This window comes from Cebidichthys violaceus, unplaced genomic scaffold, assembly GCF_023349555.1.
Source record: "Cebidichthys violaceus isolate CVI_PGR_0920_01 unplaced genomic scaffold, fCebVio1.0.p SCAF_13, whole genome shotgun sequence".
Taxonomy (NCBI): Eukaryota; Metazoa; Chordata; class Actinopteri; order Perciformes; family Stichaeidae; genus Cebidichthys; species Cebidichthys violaceus.
This window is the reverse complement of record NW_027176296.1, coordinates 6,534,943-6,554,545: the sequence shown is the minus strand read 5'-3', so window position 1 is coordinate 6,554,545 and position 19,603 is coordinate 6,534,943. Positions and strand designations below refer to the sequence as shown.

The window sequence follows — 19,603 nt, the reverse complement described above, 5'->3', positions numbered from 1 at the left end:
TGCTCAATGCCCCTGTTGCCACGTTTAGTGAGGTTTCCTAGTTCAACTCTCCTCGACTCGGGTTAAACTAGCTGAGAGGCTGCTCAAGCAACGCAAAGGCCTCTCTGAAGGCAACACACCAAAAACTACCCCAGCTCTTATTTGCTCTGCTTTCCGCACTAATCATTTTTCACAAAGAAATTCAACTATTGAGGGAATATGGCTTCTGTCAAAGCAAAGCGGGAAAGGACAGGCAGCTTGTTAACTCTGTGTATGAGTGGATGAGCATTTGGGAGCTCTGTGCTTGGCTCTACTTCTCATTGCTAAATGTTAACAAAAAGGGTCTTTTGGTGAATTGTTTATATACGTGTGTATTATGTTGGGGGATTGGTGGAATATGTCAGCGATTGAGTACATTGCCATTTGGCTTATTTGGGCTCACTTTATTGAGCTGATTAAATGGTCTGCCTCCAAAGAACGAGAGCTGCTCAGCCACGACTCAGCATGCAGAGAGAGACGGTGAGGAAAACAGCATGTAGGGTCAGCATATCTTCATATCAACACGGTGAAATAAAGCTTTATTTCAACCAAACCAGAGTTAGTGATGGATGGAAAGACTAACCAACATCTAATCCACTGCTTGAACAGATGATCTACCAGCTGAAACCATGGCAGGGGCGAGCAGTTGTAGAGCCGTGCCCCACGCACGCACAAATATATCAGCAATTGCTGTGTGTGTGTGTGTGTGTGTGTGTGTGTGTGTGTGTGTGTGTGTGTGTGTGTATATATATATATACAGTTGTGGTCAAAAGTTTACATACACTTGTAAAGAACATAATGTCATGGCTCTCTTGAGTTTCCAGTTATTTCTACAACTCTGATTTTTCTCTGATAGAGTGATTGGAACAGATACTTCTTTGTCACAAAAAACATTCATGAAGTTTGGTTCTTTCATGACTTTATTGTGGGTTAACAGAAAAAGTGACAAAATCTGCTGGGTCAAAAATATACATACAGCAACATGAATTAGCAATTTTGGTGACTTAGAAAGTTGTGTCAATGAAATGAGCTTCATAGCATGGCCTCTTAACTTCTTGTGAGTGATTATGAGTGACTACAGCTGGTGTCTTCTCTGAGGCCATTTAAATAGGGCTCATTGGATACAAACGCTCACAAACGCTACAATGGGAAAGTCAAAGGAGCTCAGCATGGATCTGAAAAAGCGAATCATTGACTTGAACAAGTCAGGAAAGTCACTTGGAGCCATTTCAAAGCAGCTGCAGGTCCCAAGAGCAACAGTGGAAACAATTGTTTGTAAGTATAAAGTGCATGGCACTGTTTTGTCACTGCCACGATCAGGAAGAAAACGCAAGCTATCACCTGCTGCTGAGAGAAAATTGGTCAGGAGGGTGAAGAGTCAACCGAGAACCACCAAAAAGCAGATCTGCCAAGAATTAGAAGCTGCTGGAACACAGGTGTCAGTGTCCACAGTCAAGCGTGTTTTGCATCTCCATGGACTGAGAGGCTGCCGTGCAAGAAGGAAGCCCTTGCTCCAAAAACGGCACCTTAAGGCTCGACTGAAGTTTGCTGCTGATCACATGGACAAAGATAAGACCTTCTGGAGGAAAGTTCTGTGGTCAGACGAAACAAAAATCGAGCTGTTTGGCCACAATGCCCAGCAATATGTTTGGAGGAGAAAAGGTGAGGCCTTTAACCCCAAGAACACCATGCCTACTGTCAAGCACGGTGGTGGTAGTATTATGCTGTGGGGCTGTTTTGCTGCCAATGGAACTGGTGCTTTACAGAGAGTAAATGGGATAATGAAGAAGGAGGATTACCTTCAAATTCTTCAAGATAACCTAAAATCATCAGCCCGAAGGTTGGGTCTTGGGCGCAGTTGGGTGTTCCAACAGGACAATGACCCCAAACACACATCAAAAGTGGTAATGGAATGGCTAAATCAGGCTAGAATTAGGGTTTTAGAATGGCCTTCCCAAAGTCCTGACTTAAAACCCATTGAGAACATGTGGACAATGCTGAAGAAACAAGTCCATGTCAGAAAGCCATCAAATTTAACTGAACTGCACCAATTCTGTCAAGAGGAGTGGTCAAAGATTCAACGAGAAGCTTGCCAGAAGCTTGTGGATGGCTACCAAAAGCGCCTAATTGAAGTGAAAATGGCCAAGGGACATGTAACCAAATAGCACTGCTGTATGTATATTTTTGACCCAGCAGATTTGATCACTTTTTCTGTTAACCCATAATAAAGTCATGAAAGAACCAAACTTCATGAATGTTTTTTGTGACAAAGAAGTATCTGTTCCAATCACTCTATCAGAGAAAAATCAGAGTTGTAGAAATAACGGGGAAACTCAAGAGAGCCGTGACATTATGTTCTTTACAAGTGTATGTAAACTTTTGACCACGTGTGTGTGTGTGTGTGTGTGTGTGTGTGTGTGTGTGTGTGTGTGTGTGTGTGTGTGTGTGTGTGTGTGTGTGTGTGTGTGTGTGTGTGTGTGTGTGTGTATATATATATATATGCTTTTTGAAATGTCTGCACATGTGGATGTTTTGTGTCAGGCAGCACATGCAATCAGATGAATTACATTATGGACATGCTCAGACAGTAACACACACACACACACCAAACCTCCTGGGTTCTTATTATCCCTAAAGCTGGAGTGCACCTTCAAAAAGGCCAGTTCATTAGTGATCCAGGGATAAGCTGAACTCAGCTGGGGAAGCAGCGCTGCTATTGATGAGAAGATATGAAGCAGGAAGAACTCCTGTCAAAAACACCAGCTCTGCGCTCCATTTCTCTGCTCCCCATTGTTTGAGTGGACATTCAACTAAAAATCATTCAGACATGTCAAGGTGCGATGCAAACGTACAAGCCTTTTGATTCAGAAGCGTCAATTGGAGAACGTGAGGAGAAGATCATGAAAGTTGTAAAGTTCAAGCAAAATGGTCAACAAAGGTCTGTTATCAAGCAATTATTCTCTCCTGTTTTATAGGCTGTTACGGTGTAAAGCCAGACTCTGTCAGGGATTCCTGGATGTGCTCCAGGTGTGCAACAGGAGCCTGGACAGTGGTGAGTAGCAGCACTACCTTATGCAAAACAAAGATCATAGGGTTCCAACACAAGCCTCGAAAAAACGGTTTGATCTTCTCCACAACTACAAGTATTAAGCTGAAAACATTCTGCTGCTGCAACTTCTACTATAATCTACTGTTGTAAAGACTGTTATAGATAGGTAGGTAGATGGATGGATAGCTAGTTAGCTGATTATGGACCCCAGCTGCTATTGCAAAAACAAACCAAGGTATTGCCTGGAAAAAGACTGAATTGACCAAGGAATGGGGGCTCAGGAGACCTGTGTCAGGCTGTCTTCTCTTTCTATCTCTGCCTACACCTAATCCTCATTTGCTTTCTGTTTTTCAGGAGTGTTGTCTCTGTAACTTGCGGGGAGGAGCTTTGAAGACAACCACAGACAACCGGTCAGTAGTGTATTTTTGGGTTGGCAGTTTTTTCTTAAGTAACAAAACCTTGCACATTATTAAACATAATTCCAGAGTAATCAATTTAACAACTATAGATATAATATGGTTATTATTGACTTTTCATTTCCTGAGGATTTCTGATGGCTTGAAAATACTTTATACGTAGGTTATAATATAAAATATGAGATATCCACACATTGTAGTCCTGTACATTTCTTTTGGAACGGACTTTGTAAAGGTGATTGTAACATTTCATTGCTCTTTTTTGCATTCACAATATGAGTGGGTATTGGTTTCTTCCTCTGTAACCAGGTGGGTCCATGTCATCTGTGCCATCGCTGTGGCTGAAGCTCGCTTCGTCAACGCCATTGAGAGGGAGCCGGTAGATGTCGGTGCCGTTCCAGATACACGCAAGAATCTGGTAAATTCAGGCAGAGATGAAGCAAAAATGTATTCATCTCTCATGAATTAATGTGATGTCAGACAGGGATCAACATTTAAACCAAAGCAAGGTCATCTTTAAAGTCACAATCTTCATCCTCTCCCTTTAGTTACTAACTTACTCACTGCAGCCGTTAAATTTCTTTTCTTGTCTGAGCGTTATGGATTTCTCTCTTCCTTCATAGGTCCTATTCCTTCTCCTACGGCCTTTTCCCACATTTAAGCGAACTCACGGCTTCTGTATCCGTCACTCTCCATAGCACTCCCTACTATCCCTGGTGGATGGATAGATCGTTTTTCGCAAGCTGTGGAGGACATGGGGTACACATGTGCTGAGGGGAATGGCTGAATAATCAGCTGTCATTTCTCACTGCGCCAGATGAACTGCATAGATCCCGTGTGTAGGAGGCAATTTCCCCATTGCTGCCGTGTCTTTGAACACAACTCGTCCCCTTTCTCCCCATCCCTCCTTCCGGGGCTCTGCTCTTCCTCCAGTCTCATGATCCTACCTCACAGGCAATGGCTGTGCTTTCTTGTGCATTATAACAAATCTACACATAATGTCACCTCTCTCCCTCCCCATCTCTCTGCATAATCTATCAAAGACAAGTCATTTGTGTCCGAGTGCTGTCAAAGCAGGTTTCCTCTTCCGGCTCCTCTTAAAAAGGCCATATGAAGAGGCTTTGCGGTCTAATGATTCGGATGACTGGGCTGATCAAATGTGAACACGCACACTTGGAAACCAGTTCATATTGCAGTGTGTTCAACAATCTGTTTTCCCTCCATCTTTAAACATTGGGTTTTCAGGGACCACGCTGCTTTTGTCTTAGCTGTTTTGGCATTTCTCAGCCACAGTGACACCGTTATTCCTCAAAAATGTGCCTTCCCCAAAGGTAGTGTTTTATCTTGCGCCTACAGGCACTGCAGTTTCTGTTCTTGTAAGAAAATGGCCTCAAGCTTTGAAAAGCAAGCTGCTTAAATAAATTATCATACGATCTTTAAAACTATCATTCCAGGTAAATTCGCCAGTGACATACAACAACACACAAACCAAAACAATGACGATGATTTTATCAGTATTAACTACTGTTATAATTTGGGAGTTTGTATTTTACTTCAGTGGGTAGATTTAGTGTGCATTGGCATACAAAGTGTATTATGCTATCAGAGGATAGAGCCAAAATCAGACATTTTAAAATTCTATAAATCAAGGTTGTTGTTAAATTCTTTCAAAAGTTACAGATTTTTCAATTGGAAATTGAAAGTCATGAACAAACAAATGGACATACAACTAATGATAATTGTTGCTGGATTTTCTTTGGTGCTAGATGTCCCAGCTGCCTGCGATCTCAGCAGTGGAAAAATATTCCAGCTGTTGAAAAGTATAAACCATACCAGCCTGTGAAATATTACACAGCTCTGTTGAGACCTTGCCAAACGAGGTCACACAATGCACATGTATTTGCACAGGAGGACTTGAGCGCTCACCTGCAGACGTACGTCATAAGCACGCATCACCAGTGTTTGTGTAATTACTTCAATGCCAGAGGGGGGGGACAAAAGTTCCGCATTGCAGGTTTATTAAAGAATTTTTATTTTGTATTGATCGGCCATGCGCTGCTCTACAGCTGCTCGCAGTGTGATTTGTCAAAAAAGGAGGAGGATGAAGAGGGAAGGATGAGAGAGAATGTGTGAGGGATTGGGGAGACAGACAGTCGGATGATAGAAGACTCCAATAAAACAAGAACAAAGAAAAGGTACCAGTCTCAAGATGAGGCAGCTGTCAAAGGTGGTTGGTAATAGGTTGGTCTGTTAGATCTAGGGATGTTGTCATGAGTTAAATATGTATGATTCTACTTCTATCTGTCTGTTGTATTTCTTTGCAGGTGACTTCTTAATGGATACATATTTTCATTAGGATTTTGAACAGAGATAATGTTTCTGAAACATAGCCTGGTGTATTGAGAAGGCAACTCACTGTGACAGGGCAAATGATTGCTTCACATACTGTTATTCTCTTTCTTGGTACGTCCCGACTTTTCATCTTTCTCTTGTTCTCTCCATTTTCATTTTAATTGAACCAAGGAACAAATGAGGGACGGGGAAGGAAAGTGTAAAGACAAGGGGTGGGGGGGGTTGAAGGATTGATAGTGAATTTGAAATTAAGATATGATTGTTGTGTGGCTTGTGTGTGCAAGGTGGCACACGTCTCAGCGGAGAGGGGACCAGTTTCCCGGCCAAAGGCACAGATTTGGTTGCCTGGCGGTAATTTCACACTCAGGATGTGGGGATGGAATGAAGGGATTTGAAGAGGAAGTGTTCCAGTGGGGAATATATGAAATTCCTCTTTTGATTGTGCAAGAGTAGGAGTTGAACAAGTGATGCAAGACACCAAAAAGGATGCAGGGGGGAAAAAAAGAAAGATGTTTTGAATGTCATAGTGGTGGTTCAGGAAGCTGTTATTAACAAGCTGTTCTTTAAGAAAGTGTTGACATTTTCAGTGTAGAGAATCTCATCATGCTCCTTACACTGATGATTGCACAAGCATGTTCTGAGCACTTTTAAGTTACTGTTTTTATGTGCTGTCAGTCATTACTTTAAACAGCCCTCGACCCCCTCACATTTAAAGATTACCCAACGTCAAGTCACCCACAACTTAGCATAGAACCTCCTTCTTTTTGCGAGTGTCAGATATATATATATATATACATATATGTATATATATATATATATATATATATATACATATATATGTATATATATATATAGATATATATATATACATATATGTATATAGATATATATATATATATATATATATATATATATATGTATATAGATAGATAGATAGATATGTGTATATAGATATCACTGATCATTTCTATAATATTGGAGATTATGTGTTCATATTTCTGTGTGAGCAGCTGCAGGGTGTACGCTGCTCAAAAAAGTTAAAGGAACACTTTGAAAACACATCAGATCTCAATGTAAAAAAAAAATTATATAAAATATCTATACTGATATGGACAGTTTAATGTCTTAGAAACGAAAGGATGCCACATTTTTTGATGGAAATAAAAGTTTCAGCCTACAGAGGGCTTCACTTTATAGACACACCAATTCCTTCATCCGTCAGGTACTGTCTGCATACTCTTGCCACATGAGGCCGAGCATTGTCGTGCATCAGGAGGAACCCGGGACCTACTGCACCAGCGTAGGGTCTGACCATGGGTTCAAGGATTTAATCCCGATACCTAATGGCAGTCGGACTGCCGTTCTCTAGCCTGTAGAGGTCTGTGCGTCCCTCCATGGATATGTCTCCCCAGATCACTGACCCACCACCAAACCGGTCATGCTGAACGATGTTGCAGGCAGCATAGCGTTCTCCTTGGCTTCTCCAGACCCTTTCACGTCTATCACAGGTGCTCAGGGTGAACCTGCTCTCATCTGTGAAAAGCACAGTGGTGGACATGCCAATTCTGGTGTTCTATAGCAAATGCCAATCGAGCTCCACGGTGCTGGGCAGTGAGCACAGGGCACACTACAGGACGCCGCACCCTGAGGCCACCCTCATGAAGTCTGTTTCTGATTGTTTGGGCAGAGACATTCACACCAGTGGCCTGCTGGGGGTCATTCTGTAGGGCTCGGGCAGTGCTCAACCTGTTCCCCCTTGAACAAAGCAGCAGATATCGGTCCTGCTGATGGGTTGAGGACCTTCTACGGCCCTGTCCAGCTCTCCTAGAGTAACTGCCTGTCTCCTGGAATCTCCTCCATGTTCTGGAGATTGTGCTGGGAGACGCATCAAATCTCCTTGCAACGGCACACATGGATGTGCCATCCTGGAGGGGTTGGACAATCTGTGCAACTTCTGTAGGGTTAAGAAATCGCCTCATGCTCCCAGTAGTGATAATGACTCTAGCTAAAGCCAACACTAGTGGAAAACCAATCAAACAGATCAAGAGGGAGAAACTTGAATTGGCCTCCACATGCAAAAACAGTCCTGTTTTAGGGGTCGTCTCATTGTTGCCCCTCTAGTGCACCTGTTGTTAATTCCATCAACACCAATGCAGCTGAAACTGATTAACAACCCCCTCTGCTACTTACCTGACCAGATCATTATCAGAGAAGTGCAATTGAATTCATGCTTTCTGAAACTAAACTTTTATGTTCACTGGCAATGAAGAAACCAGTAGTTGTTTTTAATCGAATGTCTACAAAAGAAAAATGTCTTTTATTAAAGACATTTTTGTCTTTATTTTCTGTTTTTATTGTAGAAGTGTGTGTTCTGCCATGGCAAGACTGCCCATCAGAACCATGGTGCCTGCATCCAGTGCTCACACGAGAACTGTGCCACCTCCTTCCACGTCACCTGCGCCCAAATCGCTGGAGTTGTCATGACGCCAGCCGACTGGCCCTACGTGGTGTCAGTCACCTGTCACAAGCATAAAAGGGTTTCCTCGAAGGTAAGTGCGTAGTTCATATCAAGGTATTAGTACCACTTTAGTTCTGTGTTAACGCAAGCTTGAATGCCTCTTCTTTAGGGTTTAGTCATTTGGGTTTTGAACGACTGACTTCTAGTGGATGAAAAGTTAATTTATTTTGTAGAGATTTTTAGAGAGAGAGGACTTTATGTACCATTGCTGATTGTAGCAAGTGCTAGATGAGCGCTCACAAACAGGTTTAATCTGGTCTTAACCTCTAATTATCTGTCTGGGTGTTTCTCCCTCCAGACCCGGACGACGTCCAAAGGCCCTCAGACTCTGAACCTGGGCCAGAGGGTGATCGGTCGCAACAGCGACGGCTGGTACTACCACTGTACCATCATCGGCATGGCGACGCAGACATTCTACGAGGTCAACTTCGACGACGGCTCATATTGTGACAACCTGCACCCAGAAAACATCTTAGTGAGTGTTCTTACAGCTTAGACAGACACCCACCGGTGTACAATGTACAGAAATAACTTTTTTTTTTTTTTTTAAATAAGCCAGGAGAAAATATCCTAGCAACTGTTATATATCCGCTTTAATGAAATAATGCCACATTATACACACATAACGGTAACGATAACTTCACTTATTTAGAGAACTATATCAAGTAATCTGGTATTGTAAAATGGCAAAACTAAAAAAGCAGTTTGAATTGTGAAAAAGTGGAAAGTCTCAATCACATTTCTTGTAATTTATTTAATATCAGGGGGCTTATCACTCTTTTAAAAGAAAAGTGTTTATTAAAATGACATGTGCATTGGGGGAGTGGGGGGTTACACCACAAATTCTATTCCTCTCAATCTTCTTCCTCTTTGACTACATCCTGTTTCTCTTCCTCCTTCAGAGTCATGACTGCTTGCGTACCGGTCCTCCTGAGGTGGGGGAGTTGATTGTGGTCAGCACACCCGAGGGTCAGGTTGTCAATGCTTCCTTTGTCAGACAGCACACCCACAAATTCTACCAGGTGAGGAAAAACATAACTATTAGATGTCAGCCATGCTCAGTCAAACCTGTCTGGAAAGTCTCAATTTTATACAAAAAAAATACATCACGATTTAGATTTGTAAATGTATTTTTAAAAACGTTATAGAAAACAATCATATTCCTGAGCAACTGCTGTTGAAAAGTTTAAAAAAATGTTTGTACTTCCCAGCTACAATGTGTGTAAATGTATGAACTACATACATTTAAGCTAGTAAAATCTAGCTGGAAAAAACATTTCTGAATAGAGTTTTACAAGCATGCGGTGCAGAAAAAGCTGTTAGTCAAGTACACTGTAAGCAACGACATCAATTTCATAATTATCCGATGCTCTTCTGCAGAGTGACTTTAAGTGATTGAACCTGTAAACTTTCGGTAACAGGGTGCTCTAATTTCTTTGCCGTCCTCTGGTTTGGTTCCCTGGTTCTTGTGTGTGTGTGTGTGTGTGTGTGTGTGTGTGTGTGTGTGTGTGCGTGTGTGTCAACGTGTGAAAAGCTTGCCTGCCCTTGTAGAGTACAGTGCATTTTGATACAGTGTGGCATTAAAACATGGAGTGGGATTTAGCATCACTGATGCATGCTGGGGAATTTATGGGGCAAATACGGAGAGTGCTTACAAAGTAGAAAATGTAGAATTGAAAAAGATTATTCTAGGACTGGTGTCAGGGGATGACATCTTGAAAGTCACTTGCATGCATAGACGATGCAGGAATGCATTAACAGACGAGGTTAAGTGAGGTTGTTAATCTTGTGCCGTGATGCTGGTTTAGTGAGCACATCTGTAAGTGCTTTTCTATCACACACACACTGACAGAACAGGGTTAGTGTTTATGGAGGCTCCTTCATAACCCAAATATCAATTACTGAACCCAAATGGCTCATGCAGTCTCTGAGTAAAAATGTCTTACTCTAATGTGTAAAATATTGAACCAGCTGTTTTTAGTGTAAAGGTGAGCTTAGAAGGACAGGTTTATAGTTTCTCATTCGTGTGTCCACAGGTGGCATGTATGTTAATGCCCCACAAACTCATTCCTTGTATGTTTTTCCAATGAGTTCCTCTTCAGAAAGTAATTGCGTGTTGCATCTTTCTCTGCTCCTTTCCCATCTGCACCCACTGACTGCAGTACTGAGAACCCTGTTAGAGACAATAAGTGCTGTTACAATGAATTCAAAACAAGTCTCCAGCTGGTCACTGTGTCAGGGCCGCAACCCTGACCATGTCCTTGTATTTGTTTTGTTTTTAACTTTAAAAAAAGGCTTCAAGGCTTAAGGGCCACGGTCAAAGACATTTTGGTGGTTGCTGATGGAACTATTATGGATGAGACATCTGTGACTTTCTGGGTACATGTTTGAATTTTTGCTCACAAACCCACCCTGCTACTCTTTTCTTCACTACCCAGGGTTGCTTCTTGTTCTTCTTTGCAAACTGTGTAGTTTCCTGCTGATACAGCCCTCCAAGCTATGGAACACTCTTGCTTGGAGACATGCCACACTATTAACATTTTTTTAAATCCCTTCCGAAAACTCTTTTTTCTATGACAGCTTTTATGAATATGTAATGTGTTGCTGGGCCATTTTATATATTGTTTCACTTAATTTTGTATCCTTCGGTATTTTTATTTGTATGATTCCTATTGTTGGATTGCTCTTTTTTCTGTAAGGCACTTTGTAACCTTGTTAAGAAAAGTGCTACTTAAATACAGATTGTTATTATTATTGGTCAAGTTGAGTGTATTTTTACTCTTCTCCAACTGTGCTTTCTACTCTCTGAAGACAAACCAGTTGGAAATGTCAGTTTCTTAATACACGTTTTGTTATCCGCCCAGGTTGAGTTCCAGGACCAGAGCCAGCTGATCCTAAAACACTCAGAGATCCATCAGCTGGACCAGGAACTGCCAAAGAGGGTCAGAGCCAGACTGGTGAGTATATTACTGAAATTCTGCTTTTTATTGTGCTTACACACACCTACGTACATGCTGTAATAATACACAAGAAGAAGACATTTTAGTTAGGAAGATGTATCTCATGGTTGACGCTGTCGATTTCAGAATTGGTTGCAGAAGCAAATGCTAAGAAAGGGCAGTTCAAAAATAGCTTGTATTAGTTAATAAAAGGACACAAAAGGGGTTACAGATATATACAGAATATATACAGAATATTTTTCTTGCTTCACACTTGCCATACAATGATGTCACATTGATGCTTATTATTATTGTGCCTCATCACTGACAGGTGTAGAGACACACAGCTGTCATTTTCTCATCTCTAAAATGTGGAGCATTGCATTGTGGGGTTGTTAGCAGAAGGTAGTGTAAATGTCATGGACAAAAGTAAATAGGGAGTGAATTTGGACACAGTCGGACGGAGGACACATGGGGACAGGAGTTTCTAAGTCTGTACCTGTTTGTTTTCAGGCCATACCTGTGCCATCGGAGGAGGTTTCATCAGCAGATGAAGCCCAAGCAGCCAAACGACGGCGCCTGCCCTCAGACTCGGCCCCAATGGCTGAAAACTCCATGGAGATGACTAATACACCTGCCTGCTCCCTAACTACAGCCCCGGTAGGAGCACTAGCAGCAGAAGATCACAGTATTCATACACTGCCGACATCACAACCTCTATCACAGCCCACCGCGACCCCACATGATGCCGCCACCTCAACCAATGGTATTCAGATGGACGCTGAGACCCCAATGGACATGAGCGTCGCCCTCACCGATGCTCTAACAGAGTCAACACTGGCCTTGGACTCCACTCTGACACCACAGTCGACCCCTTTTTCAGTCGACGTTTCCTACATGGAGACCCTCCTCCATTCACATTTCACTCAGGACAGTAGTCAAGGACCCTTGTATTAAAAAGTGACTCCCCTATATTATTACTCTGCCAGTGGAGGCTGAGCCGTTAGGAAGTAAGCTTATGGAGGTGGATTCTACTGAGTGCTGTATTAATGGACAAAACATTTACTCCACCGGCTCTAAGAGTTCAGGGCAGGAGCGAAAAAGACACACAAGCACTCTTTTAATGCATGTTAGTTTTCTATTTTTGAGTTAATGTATTTGCAGTGGTGCTTTAGCTTGCTCTGAAGCAGCAGCTAAAGAAGGTTTTTTTATTTTAACATTATTATTATTATTATAAAAAATGTTTGGGCCGTGTGGGTTTTTTCCGTTTTTGGTCAGCTGCTGTGCTTTTTTCCTCCATCTTAAACTCCATACCTCGTTGCATTAATTCAATAACAACACACTCCCATTTTCTTTTGTACAGGAAGCTAATTACTATAACAGCCTCTCAGCACTGAGGCCCCCTGTGGAGCTTTCTTTTTCCTTTTTTAAATCAAATAACCAGCAACAAAATATCTATTTTTCAATCTAGCCACTCGTGGCTTTGAAACTGTTTGGTGGAAATAAATGATCGTGTCCATTTGCAGGATATTTTCAGTAAGGTGTTTTATTGTCAGATTGCAAGAGGTAAATGGGGAGAATGAGGTAAAAAAAATGTATTGTTGGGGGAACTCAGTATTTAAATGTCTTAGTCAAATATTGAACTAATTATTTGTAATAGAAGAACTATGTTGAATGCAAACACTAGTAAATATGTCTGCAGGATGCATAGAAATGTTGTGAAGATGTGTCATGGTAGTGAGTAAATGAGACCTTTATGTATTGACATCATTCAAACTGTCATTTGGCAGCTCCACTTTTCACACTCAAAACTGTCTCAGGGTTCCTACATTTGGAAAATAAATTGAATTATATCGTCCAAGTCTGAACACAGTTAAGGAAGTACAGAACAACCTTGAGAATGTTACTCAGTCGTAATTGGAACAGGAATATCCTTTGCTTTTATTGTCATATATCTACTGTTAACAGTTTGTCCACTATAACGAGTGATGTCTTTGTTTACTATCAGCTTTCTCCTATTAGCACATCAACTGGCACAAACTATGAGGTCAATTTAAAGGATCAAACTCTGGAAAATGTTTCATATTTAGAAGAAGGAAAATATGTATTTGTAGGAACCCTAAAATCTGGAACTATGTTGCATCATTCTTGGTTTAAATTGTATGCACAAGTCAATATTGTATATTAATATCTTTTTTTCTATTACTGTATCATTTCTATGTTCATTTTCTGAATAGAATTCACAAACTTGGCCGATCTAATATTGATTTTTTTTTTTGGACAGATTTTCAAAGGCATATTACTTAGTTTGTACTGTTGAATACATCTTTTTTTTCTCCAAGATATGACCATTTTGTGCTTCAGAGGTGCTACTACTGATGGACTAAGTTTCCCAACACTGTCACCTTGTACATACCGCAGGCCTTGTGTATTGTGAATCAAATGTGTAAATGTCACACCTTTCTTTTTCTTTTTTCTGTCACCACAACTGAAATTTTGGGCCACAAATGTGTTCTTGTGTCCAAATGATATCCATCAAGGACATTTTATTTCATAGGGATTAAAGTGGGTTGCTAGTCACCAGCTTCGGTGTTTTGTGTGTTCAGTAGCCCAGAGATTCAAAGAGCAGTTTCTGTTACAAAATCCTTGGACTAATGATGGAAAGATAATGAAAAAGACCTTTCAGTATCTACTAAGGCCTTCTGATTATTAGATGTCATTTTGAGGGATGGGTGAAAACACTATGTACATTTATAATGTGATATCAATCGAGATGTAGGAAATGTTCCTTTTAGTTGTTAATGAGCTATGGAATATTATGTTTTGACTGATCCAAAATTAAATAACGAATCAAAGTGTCATACAAAATGTGTCATAAAAAAATCAAAGTATAGTATGTTGAAAAAGTCATAAAAAAGTATATATAGCATGTTGAAAAAGTATTTTTACAAAATACTATGCCATGATTTTTTACAGTTATAAAAACGTCAGTTTTTTGTCATAAAAAGTCAGAGTATAGTATGATGAAAAAAGTAATTAAATAGTCGTAGTATAGTATCTAAATTTTTTTTTTTAAAATAAGCAAATACGTCATAGAATATTGAAAAAAGTAAAAGCCATAGTAGAATGTGAAAAATGTCATAAAAACATAATAGTATGTAGTAAGCCATAGTATAGTAAGTTGAACAAATTGTCTTGAACAAAATAAAAAAATTCATAGTATAGTTTGACAAAAACGCCTTCAAAATTCAAATCATAGTATGTTGAAAAGAGAAAAACAGATTATAGCATGTCGAAAAAAGTCATAGCATAGTTTGAAAAAAACAAACAATATAACATAGTATAGTATGTTGAAATAAGTTCTAAAAAAATGATGTGGTACGTCGAAAAAGTCATTAAAAAAATCCATGCATTCATAGGTTGGAAAAAGTAATAAAAAAGTAGTAGTATAGTATGTCTTAAAAAGTTATAAAAATGTCACATTAAAAATTACTTTAAAATAAAAAAGCCATACTATAGTATCTGAAAAAAAGTAATCAATATATTATAATATCATATGCCATAAAAATGGAAAAGTAAAGTATGCTATAATAATGAATCGAAAAGGTCATTAAAAAAAATTTCACGGCATAGTATGTCATGAAAATGTCATAGCATTGAATGCCATACTGTAAAGTGATTAATAATATGGTGTGACATAGAAAATGTCATCAAAATGTCAGAATATAGTATCATAAAAATGAAGTGGTATGCCAGGCAAAAACAAAGTTAAGTCATAATATAATTTGTCATAAAAAAATTAATAACATCTCATTGTCATATAAAAGTGTTATATAAAAATGTCATGAGTCTATCGTATGAAATAGAAAAGTGTCCAAATATCCGTTGGCAACATACTGAACCCTAAATTGCTTCCATTACATTACAGTCTTTTATCCAAAGTGACTTACAATACAGCATCTATCTACACCCAGTGCTACGGGAGAAATTTTGGGGTTAAGTGTCTTGCTCAAGGACACATTGACATGAGACTATGTAGGAGCCGGGGATCGAACAGCCGACCCTCTGATTGATATGCGGCCCTGCTCTCCACTTAGCCACGTCACCCCAGCTTCCAAAGGCATGAGTGTGTGTATGACTTGTAGGCCATAAGTTTATGAATGAGTGTGAATGTTGGCATGTCATGTAAAGTGCTTTGAGTGATCCGAAGACTAAGTCCATTTACCATACATCCAAGGTCCATAGTAGGACACACAATGCCATAGTATGCCATAAAAAACATCATAAAAAGTCAAAGTATATAGTGCAATAAAAATGTCATAGCTTTCAATATAAATCATTATAATATATGTTTCACAATCCCAAACAGATGAAGTGGTGAGGAAGCAGCAGACAGAGTTGAATGGTTTAATGAAAAATGTAACTTACAGCTGAAGCCCAAAAAACAGGCCGGTAACAAGAGACAATTAAATACTACAAATGTTTATCACTGAAAAAAACTAGGAAAACCATAGGAGCAAGGCTGAAACTGAGAAACAAGCTATGAAGGTTGACAACCAGACAATTCAGAGGAGAAAAGGTACAAATACACCAGGGACTATTTAACAAATGAAACCCAGGTGTGATAGAAAACAGGCGGGAAAAGGACATAAAACAAGAAACAGGAAACGAAAAGGCCCAGGACCATGACACTATGTCATTACAAAAATCGTAAACTTTACAGGTACATGCACAACTATTGATATATATATATATATATATATATATATATATATATATATATACATATATATACATATATATATATATATATATATATATACATATATATATATATATATATATATATATACATATATATATATATATATATATACATATATATATATATATATATATACATATATATATATATATATATATACATATATATATATATATATATACACATATATATATATATATATATACACATATATATATATATATATATATATATATATATATACATATATATATATATATATACATATATATATATATATATATATATATACATATATATATATATATATATGTATATATATATACATATATATATATGTATATATATATATATATATGTATATATATATATATATATGTATATATATATACATATATATATATGTATATATATATACATATATATATATATATATATATATATGTATATATATATATATATATATATATGTATATATATATATATATATATATGTATATATATATATATATGTATATATATATATATATATATATATATGTATACACATATATATATATATATATACATATATATATATATATATATATATATATATATATATATATATATATATAGTTGTTTAAAAGGGATTAATTATTAATAAAGTATTAATTATTGTAATGTTTCTGTATTGTAATTATACACCAGACGAACAACGACTTGATGAACAGCAACAGGCTTTTATTCCGAGGCTGGTACACACACTGTTAGCGCGGTCTTGCTGACTGAATTTTCGTATAGCTTGTAGCCGCCACCAGGTGGTGTGGTTCTACCGTGAACATCACATTGCCCTTCTTTTATTTTTAAAGAAATACAAACATAAAACTTGACATTCTGAAACTAGGCCTGCTCTTACATATTACTCAAACTTCCACAACTCAATTTACTGTACTGAACATTGTACTCATCTAGAGGTATGGCAGCTCTGTATTAACAGTAACCCTCCACACATTAATTTCACAATAAATGATAGGAAAATCATTTATTTTTCCGAACTTGGCTAAATCAGTCCCTTGTAAGTTCACAACAGTTCACATTAGTGTCCATGTCTCTGAGCACATTTATTGTATGTAGCTAAGATATTGTCTACATGTTTAACAGTCCATAAGCTACCTATAGTCCTGTAGGTGGGCGGGAGGACGTCTGTTGTGCCTTGAGGGGTACCTCTGTGTTATTGAGGTTTTAGAGGCATCACTGTAATCACCATCCTCATCATTGGGATCTGGTGAGATGTCCACTACTTCTGGAGTGATCTTCTTGAAGAATGAAGAATTCCTGACAATGAAGTGTCCATTTCTGGCTGCCGTGATCATGGAGCCTTTGACTTTGGTCACCGTGTATGGCTTACTGTTATACGGTGTGGTGGGCTTGTTGTGCTTGGGCTGACGATGAAGCACAGCATCACTTGGAGTGAGTGTGTGGTGTAGCATTACGATGAGAGTCTGCATGAGATTTCATCTTGGCTTTAGCCTTGTTGTCCCTTGCTCTCACGTCAGAGTCTGAACAGTTACTTGCAGTGTGAGTGATCGAAGGAATCTTTGTGTACACCTTGTGTTGGAACAACAGTTCGGCAGGTGAGCTTTCTGTTGTGCTGTGAGGTGTGGATCGATACTCATGTAGAAAGACGTTCAGTTGTTGTTTCCAGGGAATGCCTTGTGTTTCAGCCACACAAATAGCTTTGCCTAGAGTGCGCATGAATCTTTCAGCTGTAGCATTGGCTTGAGGCCAGTGGTGTGATCCGGCGGTGATAGAATCCTAGATGGTCTGCAGTTGGAAGTGGTCCATAGAAGTCTGCACTAACACTATGCCAAGGAGCTTCTGGCAGAACGGACATTTTTAGTGGCTCAGTGTGTGCAACTGGCGTGTTGGCCTGACATGCAAGACAACTGCGTACTACTGCTTCTGCTTTTCGATCAATGTCTGGAAACCAAACCTTGGTTCTGAGTAGGGATTTGGTTTTGACAATGCCCTGATGTCCTTCATGGGCTAGCTGTAACACTCTATCTGGTAGGGCTGTGGGAATTACTATTCTAGTGCCCCGCAGTACAATGTCTGATGCATGTGATGTTGTTAGTTCACTGCTAACTTGTCTGAACTGCTTTACTATGTCAGCATGTCGTGACTTGTCACTTTGGTGCCATGTCTTGTGTCTGATGTGACCACTAATCTCTTGAAGGTTTGGGTCTGCGAGTGTCTCTCTCTTGATCTCTGTGAGTGTCATGGCTTTAGGTGTTGCATGACTTGTGATGAAGTTCACATACTCCTCTGCTACCTTTGCTGCACGTGTACTGTCAGCTGTCTGAGACAAGATAGGATGACGAGACATGTAGTCAGCTGGGTTGTCGGCTCCCTTTCGGTATTCCACCTTGAAGTTGTAGGGCTGAATCCTCAGTCCCCATCTCTCAATCCTGGCAGGTGGTTTTGACCTGGGATTGTTCCATATGATTTCCAGTGCTTTGTGATCTGTCACTAGAGTTAAAGGATGACCATAGATGTACAGGTGGAAATGCTCACAGCTCCACACAATGGCCAGCACTTCCTTTTCTGTTTGGGAGTATCTCCTCTCCACGTCGCTGAGAGACCGACTAGCATAAGCTATCATGTACTTCACCCCTTTTTCATCTTTTTGGCAGAGGATTGCGCCCAGTCCAACAGGGCTAGCATCCACAATCAGTTCTGTCTCTCTACCTGGGTAAAAGTATGATATTGTAGTGTCACTGGTTAGACTGTCTTTCAGTATCTGTAGAGCAACTTGCTGTTCTGGGCCCCATACCCAGGGTGCGTCTTTTCTGGTGAGCTTGCGCAGTGGTTCAAATCTGGAGCAATAATTGGCCATGCCCAGCAGACTCCTTATTTCACCTGGATTCTGGGGGTCTGCAGCTTGCTGAACTGCGATGACTTTCTTGGGATCAGCTGAGACACCCTCTGCAGAGAAGATGAAACCAAAGAACTCGAGCCTGGACTTGTTGAACTCACATTTTCCACGATTGAGTGTAAGACCGCTTTCCTTGAGTCTCTGGAACAGTGCTCGGAGGTTGTTGTCATGTTCGATCTGGGAGGCACCGTAGACGACGATGTCATCGCTGAGGTTTTTCACACCAGAGAGACCTTGCAGTCTTTGGCATATGGCATTTTGAAATACCTCAGCAGCAGACGATATGCCAAAACTCAGTCTCTTGTAGCGCCTCAATCCAAGGTGAGTGGTGAAGGTAGTGATGTATCTACTGTCTGGATGAAGCTCTAGCTGGTGGTATCCAGCTCTCAAATCCAGTTTGGAAAACACAGTTGCTCCATTCAACTCGTGTATCACATCGTCCATGGTTGGAGTGATGTGGCGTTCCCTCTCTATTGCTGTGTTAGCTTGGCGCATGTCAACACAAAGTCTTACTTTGTCAGGGTTTTTAGGCTTGGGAGGTGCGACAATAGGTGAGACCCATGGTGTCGGGCCAGTGACCTCCTCAATGATGTCATCCGCCTCCAGTTTCTGAAGCTCATCCTCAACCT

At 39.7% G+C, this 19,603-nt stretch overlaps 1 protein-coding gene across 3 annotated transcripts in view; it reads left to right on the top strand.

Annotated features, from left to right (window-relative positions):
* The window catches only part of kdm4b (lysine (K)-specific demethylase 4B), a 50,092-nt gene extending 36,220 nt beyond the window's left edge, over window positions 1-13,872 (top strand). For all 3 annotated transcript variants that reach the window (XM_068707528.1, XM_068707529.1, XM_068707527.1), the window contains exons 15-22: window positions 2,994-3,070; window positions 3,422-3,477; window positions 3,793-3,901; window positions 8,196-8,384; window positions 8,652-8,828; window positions 9,256-9,375; window positions 11,218-11,310; window positions 11,806-13,872. In XM_068707528.1, coding sequence (XP_068563629.1) covers window positions 2,994-3,070; window positions 3,422-3,477; window positions 3,793-3,901; window positions 8,196-8,384; window positions 8,652-8,828; window positions 9,256-9,375; window positions 11,218-11,310; window positions 11,806-12,249 — 1,265 coding nt within the window. In that variant the 3' untranslated portion in view covers window positions 12,250-13,872. The remainder of the gene's footprint in view (window positions 1-2,993; window positions 3,071-3,421; window positions 3,478-3,792; window positions 3,902-8,195; window positions 8,385-8,651; window positions 8,829-9,255; window positions 9,376-11,217; window positions 11,311-11,805) is intronic.
* The last annotated feature ends 5,731 nt before the right edge of the window (window positions 13,873-19,603 follow it).